Genomic DNA, 9,370 nt, shown 5'->3' with positions numbered 1-9,370 from the left:
CATGACCCTGATAATTCTTTACAAACTGGCTGAATAATTACACTAGATCTCATTTTAATGACCTGATATTTCTGCAAGAAAGCTCTAAAAAATTATCCATCTGTTCAATGAACACGTGCCACTGCTCACTCAGATAGCTCGTAGCACTGTCTTGCGTATGCAAATATGTTTTGCCTGGAAATCTATTTGGAGTTGCTCGAAGGAACCCAGAACGGCCCTCCTTCTGTCTCCCCTCGCCGCCTCACGCAGAGCTCGCTCTTGCTGTCTATCTCCTCTCGCGTGGAAAACATTTTTACCAGCTCCACATGCATGGACGTACAATCAGTGGCGCTGCCTTGCCTCACACAGCTTAAACCACCATGGGCCAATATGCAGATCTCACAGTTCAAACTGGCGCCCCTGTCTCCAAACAGGACAAGTAGCCCTGCAACTATTTGCTCAGTTGGATAATAAACGCAGCGCAGGGACACAGGGGGAATAATTATCTGCTCCATGAAGAGTCGCAGTCATTGGTTCTGTCCGTTTGTTAGATACTTTAAGCACTGCTTTGGTGCTGTGTGTGGCCCCAAAGTATGAACAGATCTGCCTTGAAATGAAAAGGTTGTGTATAAGAAGGAATTTGCAAAACAAACAACAACAAGAAACACTTCTTATGCATATTTTCTTTACAAAAAAATGTTTTAAAATCATCTGGGTGATGGAAAAAACCTTGAAAGATCTATACGTTGAAATAAAAGAAAGATTAAAGGAGAATTTTTGCATTTTAATAGCCTCATGGGCAGAGATGCACAAAGATGAAAATAACAGATCGTGTGTGTGTGTGTGTGTGTGTGTGTGTGTGTGTGTGTGTGTGTACCAGAGGGCCAAGGAGCCAGGCTTGGGCAGATGGTCCAGAAAGGTGTTACCACACAGTGAGTGGGCACTGCGATTGATGCATTGCAACATCCAAGAAGGTGGAACATTTGGCTGCTGACCCGCAGTCAGAACTCATTGGCCCTGCCTTCTCCTTATTTAGCTGCTGCAAGAAAGCCAACGGGTGATTTGGTCGAAACAAACACACACTCGGAACGCAGCACTTTCCCACCCTCAAGGGAGCCTACATCGGCCGCATGCTGGAAACTTCTCCCTCATCTTCCACAAGGAGGTCACGATGGCGGTGCAGGGCAGGGAGGATGAGCGCTCGCATCCACGGAGACGTGCAGAGGCACTGGAACACAGGGTTACTGTGTTACACTTGGATGGAGAAGATATGACCTTGAGCTGATTCTGAGGGGGTTTGTTAGCGGAGCAACCCCATATGACTGAATTTCTGCAAGTAGCACGTAACAATTCATCTCATTCCAGACAAGATAGTTTTATACATGCATCCCCATTATTCCTAAACCCTGGAAATGGAGAGGGAAAAATCACTTGACAGGGAAATAAGGCCTCAGGAAGAGCAAAAATAACCACACCATATTAAAATTACAGTAAGAACAAATAATAACAAGATGGATCTTGCTGAACCTCAAATAATTTCTAGGTGATGCCACAAAGATAACACTACATCGCATTATCTTTATTTAATCATATTCATTTCTAAATAAACAATAAATAAGATAATGATTATAATAAATCCCCTGTTGTAAATATTTACACAAGTTATTATACACCTCTAAAACATGTCGAAAAGAGGAAAATTAAATGAAACTGCAAAAGTTGATGAAATATTCTCTTTAATTACAAACATTATACGTTATTCACATGGCAAAATTTTATTTCAGACCCAAAAGCATTCTTACATCATTTGAAAAATGGAAAATTCATGAGTGAGTACACTAACCGAAGGCAACGTTAAGGCTTTCAAATATGATAATTGTTATTTGTCTCTGAGTGCAGTTAAATCAGTGAAATAGAAATAACACATCTCCTAATTTGCTGTTGAATGTATTCTGTATTTTTTAATCATTTATGGATATTTTCTTCAAAAGAACAAAAAAAAAAGAAAAAAGAAGAGGGTACACCGGAGTCTATTTTTACCTCTAAATGTCTAATTCATAGTTCTATTGCAGGAGTGAATTTAAAACTGTCTGTTAAATTCTTTAGCATTAGCATCGTGGTTATGTGAGCTTATGTGTAATTTGTGTTATATGTGTTATTTTAAATCTTTACTTGCTGATGCTATGCAAATGAAAAACTAATTTGAATATGACCAGATGGCAGCGACTTTCAATCTTTCACTTATTGCTGACTTTCCCCCCCCCCAAAAAAAAGTGTTATGCTACAAACCAACACTTTGTGCTTTTCTTCTCTGAGCACAAAAAACCTAACTCTCACCTCTGTGTAAAGCATTTACTTTTGCTGCAAGTGAATTTTGCCCGTTACGTGATACAATATATTCAACCTTTGTTCCTTTTTTTTCCTCACGCATGAGGTTCTTCACTCTGCATTTAAACAAATCTGCAGACTTTCTGGAGGGAGGACTGAGGGGTTCTAACATTAAGCAACACTAAATCTGAGAGAGACCACCACAAATATCAGCATCAGCCCAACTCGTATCTCTGAAGCCACATTCCTCCCTGCGTTCGACTCCACCTCCAGTCATTCCTCTTCCACCACCATCACATTCCCATTCAGCTCGTACTCCAAGGTGGCCCAGTCGAAGATGTTCCCCTTGGGGACCCTGTTCCCGTAGTGCCAGGCCTGAATCAAGCTCCTAGAGAGAACCCAGTCCCACATGTTTAGATCAGTCACCTCACCCACAAAACTCTGTATTGCCTCTAATCCTCCCAGGTGTTTGTCTGGGTCCTGCCCAAGGAGGACAGTGCCTTTAGGCTGGATGGAATGCCCCGGTTTGTAGACGTGGTAGGTGCTGCGTTTCCCCTCCACCCAGAATGCAGTGAGGCCTGTGCGAGACTCCCAGGTCAGGCAGAGGCTGGTGCGAAAGGTGGTGAGGGGCGGCAGGTAGAAGAAGGTGCCGTCGCCGCTCATGTAGAAGGAGATGCGTCCATCTTTCTCACGCCACACGTTGAGCTCGTCGTAGTCAGCGGTGCGGTAGGCGAACAGGATGATCTGCCGCTCCTCTGGCAGCTCGGTGGCCACACGCATGCAGAGAGTGAAGGCCGTCAAGGACATCTCCTTCTGAGGGGTCAGAACTACAAAGCTGAAGTCGGTCTCATAAGGAAACACCAGGACTTTGTCTGCCAGACTCACTGAAGAAATACATAGAGGAAGGAAAACCCTAAACCTCAGAGGTCAAACTGTCTGACATCCATCTGAAGCACAAATAAATGCAAGTAACCCTAAATGACCCTCTTCAGATTCTATTTAATTCATACCTCTGGCTGCTGATGAGAGTTTCAGGGACCAAACACACACCCCAAGTAAAACCACAGCAAACCTCATCGTGTTTACACTCTGCGAACGCACACAGTACAATATATCCACTGTCAAATGAAAATGCCTCAAATTAAGTCTTGCTGATTCTAAAGAACACATTGAAGTTATGAGACATTGCAAGAGTAAAGCTTTCTTACCATTTTATTGTTTGGTTTTTGCTCGATGTTGCTGACTGAGCCCCGCGTGCTAAAGTTCTGTAGAGTCTGTCCTCTTCCCTCCAGGCACCGGCCATGACATCAGCTCCGCCGCTGACGCTCTGACAATAGGCCTGGTGTGTTACTGCTGTGTGTGAGTAATGTGAACGCACACAATTTCCAAATCACAATGAACTTTAGATACTATCGATAGCGTGTCCCTCAAAAGCAGATTTAAGAGGTTTGTTGAGTTTTTGTAGTCATGGGGTTTAACAACGGAGCCGTATCTTTCTTTAAAGGATCATTCACTAAAACAATGAGTAAAATAACAATAAGCTTTGAACTGAATGAACTGCTGCTCTTCATCAAGCATAACATGATGAAGGATTCAATGAAGAAACCATATAACTCACAGCAATACATTATTTTTCTAGGGTGGCACTGAATCATATAAAGTGGGTAAATTAAGACTTGAAAAATAAACACGACTGATTCGTTTTCAAGGTCATTTTCGGGGGCTTGTAGGCTCTATAGATAGCAGCGGCAAATAGTAATGGGACAGATTATTTTAAAATTCAACAAAGGATTAAACTATAACTTAATATCGCATGAAATTTTTAAATAATGCAGGTTTGATGTCACTGACTGTATTGGGATTGTGTTGCTTTTATTTGCGCTGAGGACCATTTAATTCCTGTTAACAGGTTTCTGATGCAGTATTTGTGCTGTCACACTTGAAATTTCTTCAATGATTCTTGTGTCAAAAACACAAAGAAGCTACAAGTTCACAACGAAACTGGGACAAAACGAAAACCACACCAAGCATTAATGTTATCAACATATCTACATTTAATACAGTTTTTCAAACTGTAGAATTTCTCAAGAAAGAAAAAAAAAAATTCTTGTCAAGAAATAAAATCTGAAATACACAAGCAAACTATTTATACTGCCTGTAACTCGATACATCAGCACCGATAGGCCTAATTCAGCACAGACACACATTCAGCTGAAGAATCTCTGAACTACTAGAGCTGAAATTTCTTTTTTACAGAAGGTGCTTGAGACCCAGCAAGTAAAACCTTAGACTGAGGTATGAACGAGATTAGATGAACAGAACTCTTACAGCATTTCAAATGAGGCGGGTCTTAGTGTCAATGAGTCCCTGTAAAATACTTCAACTTCCACTTGGTTTCAAACTGATGATTGATTTACTCGGGCTTTAATACATGGTTTCTCCCTAAATGTGATGGGAGGGTGGATGAAAATAACAGCATGAACGTCAGAAGAAGTCATCCTCTTGATTTTGCAATGGAAAAGAAAATTCACTCCATGCTTGACGTGAGTGTCCAAAGTCATTTCAGGCAAACAGCACTACTAAACACAAAGTCGGATCACATTTCAGTTTCTAGGATTGACACAGACAGCACAGACCATTCTTCAAAGCAGGATTAAGGGTCAATCCAAGCAAAAGTCACACATTCCAGCTTTTTTTTTTTTTCATTCGATATCCAGCAATGTGAAAAATTCATTTTACGCAACGGCCGTGACCATTTATTTTATGCATTCAGTTCAAGGCCACTTTTAATTAAAACCTTGTATTGTCGATCAAAAGACGTTTCAACTACTGGAGGTCACGCCTAAATCTACAGACTACAGTACGCATACATTCAAATGTAAATCGTTTTATGGGATTTGGCTGATATGCCAAGAAACAAAACTAAATGACAACCACTCAAACGGCTTTAGTCTGGTAACATGTGTATGTTTGGAGCGCCACCTGGAGGAGGAGTAGGAACACTACCGCTATTTTTTAATGCTCATGTAAAACGTTGCATACAAATTGGTCACCCTCACTGAAAACAGGTTTTTGGCATTGTACTTACCACTTCAACAAACAAACATCTAGAAGTGGGCAAACACTCCAATGTTTGATGTTTGAAAAAAAAAAAATACTAGTGGAAATGGCTAATAGAAGGCCAAAGTCATGTTTTTTTGATATGTGGTTTCTGTGAAATACTTCAGTGCAATACTAATGCTTTCCAAGGATTGTGGCACTCAGAAGAAGAGAAGGGCAGAGTAGGGAAGGAGTAAGAGAGCCTTGAGAACGTGGTCTCTTATTAGCGTAAACACAGGCTTGACAAACCTACTGCATGACAGGAGAGAAAAGGAAGTGATAAAGTGTGGACAAAGTTTAAAGGGAGAAGCAGGCCTTAACAGACGTGTCTCCGGTTTTGTGGGATGTTTTACAGCAAAGATAAATTGCGGGAGAAGGAGAAGGCAGGCCGAGAAACATGGCTCCCATCTGGAAGTCCCGAAGTTTGGCTTTTCCTGCTTGTTTATCCAGGCAGGGGGTTTCTGTTCTCCTTTGTCCAGTGGGATCCAGATTTTGTGTTGAGTATCAGGATATGATGGAGCGATGGGAGGTGGGGTTCCCTTTAGTAGTCTTCCACCCAGCCGTTCTCCTGGATAAAGGCGTCGATCACCTCCTTCATGGCCAGGTTTGGGATCAGCTGGTCCTGGGTCAGGGGACTTCTGGTGACCGGGTCAAAATGGCCAACTCGCTGCAAAGAGAGCACAAATACTGAGCTTCTGTGATTTGTAACGAACAACTGAAAATCCAAACAGTGCAACTGATTTCACTATTTAAGGAAAATGGCTTATTTCTGTAAATGCTATGAAAACGTAATACTGAGTACTAAGAATAAAATAACGAGTTAAATTTGCTGCTGAAGTGGAATGGAACATTCTTGTCACATTGAGACACTTTTAGATCAGACACTGCATTAGTATTAATGAATACCAACACGTTGTCATGGTCAACACGTAGCTGATGATGATCTTACTTGAAGGTGCTCCTCGATGTCCTTGCGATCATAAGTGATTCCACTGGGTGTGATACAAGGTTCCCTCATCAGCTCAAAGCTGATCTTACCACACAGGTAATCTGGGATCTCCCGCTTCTGAACAGGGAGGAAAAAAAATATTTACATATTTACATATATATATATATATATATACACATATATATGTCAGAATTTGTATAAAGAATCTATGGTATAGCTTATATCCAATATTTCCTGGTCACTATACGTAGTTGAACGACAGTCTGCTGCTGATCAGTCTACCCAACAGTCATCCTTTTGTCCTCTGAAACAACATCATCCAGTCCAAGTTTAACATAAACTAATCCTCATCATATCATCCAATCACTTAACATTAAAACCACATAAAATATGCAACAACAACCTTTGTTCAGTCATATAACAAGCAAGAAAACAAAAACGGACGTTACCATAGAGACAGCTTGTGCTAGAAATAGCACATAACTGTCTGACAGGAGACTAGGTGCGTTAGTTTCCCACGTATGCAATGAAAATCATTAACAGCAGGAAGCAGGAACAATGCAGACAGAACTTCCATAAGGTGAAGCAAATCGAGCCGTCATAATGGCCGACGATTCTGAAAGTGTGCTCAAGTCTACTTCTCTAGTTGCTATGTCAACGTTTGAAAAAAGATGGTGTGAAGTAGGTGGTTAATACTGCAGCAAAGACACACTTATGTGTGTGAATAAGATCTATGAGTGATGTTTAACCGGTCTTAGCCAAAAAGCATGCTGGGACTGACAGAAAATACTCCGTGAATAATATATAAGATCAAAAAGTTGATTTTCATACTCACTTTCCTTTTCTCATCTACTTGAGAGAAGAGCTCGTCCATGTCCATGAGATATTTATCCTGAGTATATTCATGGATTTTCATTAGAAATTATCTTTTTATGTATTTATTGGATGCAGGACAAACTAATCAGTTTACGACACGTGCAAAACATACATGTTTAGATGAAATCTTCATGGCATCTCCTCCATTTTGATTGTCGTCTTGTTTTTCTTTGTACTCTTCTAATTCTCTGCATTATGTTAAATCATAAGGAAAACAACACTGAAGTCGTTGTCAAACAAATGAGCATGCAGAATATTTAATTATCAGCTCACCTTTCCTTTTCAGCCAGAATGAGTTTAGTCAAGTAGGCATGTAACTCGTTCTCCTGGTTGATGCGCTTCTCTTCGATGCTATTCCAACGTTTCTTCTTGGCAATCCGCAAGGCGCTGGGGATGTCATCTCCAAAATTTAGCCTCTGTTCTTTTGCCAGATTATAAGCTGCAGGAAAATAATAAACATCAAAATAAACATCATGACATTAAGTGTGATGAAAGTGAATTTTGAGTAACATATGAGCAAGGTGCTTTCCGATGCTTTGGGTGCCTCATCTCACCTTTCTGCAGGTTACCGATGGCCTCATCGTAGTTCTCCAGCTCCAGGTGACACTGGCCCAGGAAGAAGTGGGCCTTGACTGACTGGCTGTCCAGCTCCAGGGCGTGCTTACAGTCTGACAGAGCCTTGTCGTGCTGCTGCAGCTTCACGTGGCAGAGAGCCCTGTTGGTGTAGTACACTGCCACTGATGGGTTACGGTTCTGAGGGGAATCATAGCATTACACTATGTCACAATACTTCACAAAATACACCCTGGAAAGAGATCAGAGTAACTAGGATTTACTAGGTAACTAGGAGTAACTAGGATTTACAATTTACTAGGAAGGAGGATCGCTCACAATGGCTTTACTGTAGCATGTAGCAGCCTCCTGGTACTTGCGGCAGAGGAACAGCCGGTTCCCCTGCTCCTTCAGCTCCTGTGCGGTGGAACTCTTCTCTGGGCTCCCGGCCATCTTCTCCACCGGCTCCGCGGGGCCCGCCTCGCCCTGCTTCCCTATCCTGTTCCCCGTCTCTTCGGCTGGCTAAAGCGACTGGTTCAAAAACGCGCTCTCCTTCTTGTGATCTATACGAACAAGAGGCTGAATTAAATGAACATTTACGGGACGCGGCCGCTGCACTGCAGCACCAGCGACCCCCGGTGCCGCCAGAAACCCGGTCGGATGACTCGCTGGTTGTTAACTCGGATCCGGACCACCGGCGAGCCGAGCGTCAGAGTCACATCCGACAGCAGACTAGTGTATATGAGAAACACAGCTAGCACACACACTACACACTCTCGCCGACCCTGTTAGTGCTGGGATTTAGGAAACAGGTTGTGTTGTAAATGACTGATACTATAAATGGAGGAGTGTCATGAAGACACGGACCGAGTCGATAAGTTGAGTTAGCTAGTTAGCTAAACTAGCATAATAAGCTTTTTTTGCGTCGCTGGTTGATTATGAAGGGTAGCAGCTCTGTCCACTCGGCTTTATCTTTGCAATGTACAATTTTTAAAAAATGTGACGTGTGATTTATTTGTGTGTTAGGATTACACCTATTACGGGCCCGAGTAGTCGTCCTGACATTTAACTCAACCTTTACCTCAACGCCGCTAGGCAACCTCACTAAACAACAACTGGACACTGCTAAGCTAAGCTAGCCTGTTTGCTACACACCCCACCGCCTCCCATCTCTTGCTGATTCCATGAAAATTTGAGTTTGTCTCTGAAATCAGAATTTGCAGACTTTACCTTAAAGATGGAATTCGATATCCAGGTGAAACAGATTTTTTTTATGATTAAATTGCAAAGATTAATCGATCTAGTTTCCATACGAGCCCGTCGGTTAGGTTGTGTTATGCTGACGTCAAGCCTTTGCACGGAGTCGACGGAAGCCGAGAGGATTTTTAATGGATATAAAATAATCGCTAAATGCAAATGTCGTTTACGAAATTAGAAAAAAATTCTTTATATTCTTTTTTTTTAAATATATTATTCAGAATTCAGATTTCAATATTGTCCGTATCCTCTTTGAATCATAACATTTGCATATTCTTTAAAAATACATTTTGTATTTGACACTTTTCTATATGAACAAGATTAAGAAAA

General features: G+C 41.6%; 2 protein-coding genes across 2 annotated transcripts; both read right to left on the bottom strand.

Moving 5' to 3' along the window:
* Positions 1 to 1,872: 1,872 nt before the first annotated feature.
* Positions 1,873 to 3,863, bottom strand: LOC137588552 (C-reactive protein-like). The gene is made up of 3 exons (XM_068305690.1): positions 3,516 to 3,863; positions 3,318 to 3,396; positions 1,873 to 3,191 (listed from the first exon to the last, which is right to left on the bottom strand). The coding sequence occupies exons 1-3, from the start codon at positions 3,516 to 3,518 to the stop codon at positions 2,581 to 2,583; spliced, it is 693 nt and encodes a 230-aa protein (XP_068161791.1). The 5' UTR covers positions 3,519 to 3,863; the 3' UTR covers positions 1,873 to 2,580.
* A 478-nt stretch (positions 3,864 to 4,341) lies between these two features.
* Positions 4,342 to 9,138, bottom strand: LOC137588335 (E3 ubiquitin-protein ligase CHIP-like). Its single transcript, XM_068305358.1, has 8 exons — positions 9,014 to 9,138; positions 8,123 to 8,346; positions 7,786 to 7,984; positions 7,505 to 7,670; positions 7,344 to 7,419; positions 7,191 to 7,247; positions 6,356 to 6,472; positions 4,342 to 6,073 (listed from the first exon to the last, which is right to left on the bottom strand). The coding sequence occupies exons 2-8, from the start codon at positions 8,234 to 8,236 to the stop codon at positions 5,948 to 5,950; spliced, it is 855 nt and encodes a 284-aa protein (XP_068161459.1). The 5' UTR covers positions 8,237 to 8,346; positions 9,014 to 9,138; the 3' UTR covers positions 4,342 to 5,947.
* Between the last annotated feature and the right edge of the window lie 232 nt (positions 9,139 to 9,370).

This window comes from Antennarius striatus, chromosome 21 (assembly GCF_040054535.1).
Source record: "Antennarius striatus isolate MH-2024 chromosome 21, ASM4005453v1, whole genome shotgun sequence".
NCBI lineage: Eukaryota > Metazoa > Chordata > Actinopteri > Lophiiformes > Antennariidae > Antennarius > Antennarius striatus.
This window is presented reverse-complemented; position numbering and strand designations above follow the sequence as displayed.

Coding starts and splice junctions, on each gene's coding strand:
- LOC137588552 (XM_068305690.1), bottom strand. Junction 3,192..3,317: donor ACTCTCATCAGCAGCCAGAG/GTATGAATTAAA, acceptor GTATTTCTTCAG/TGAGTCTGGCAGACAAAGTC.
- LOC137588335 (XM_068305358.1), bottom strand. CDS start 8,236: ATGGCCGGGAGCCCAGAGAAGAGTTCCACCGCACAGGAGCTGAAGGAG. Junction 7,985..8,122: donor CATGCTACAGTAAAGCCATT/GTGAGCGATCCT, acceptor GATTCCCCTCAG/AACCGTAACCCATCAGTGGC. Junction 6,074..6,355: donor ACATCGAGGAGCACCTTCAA/GTAAGATCATCA, acceptor CTCTCTTTGCAG/CGAGTTGGCCATTTTGACCC.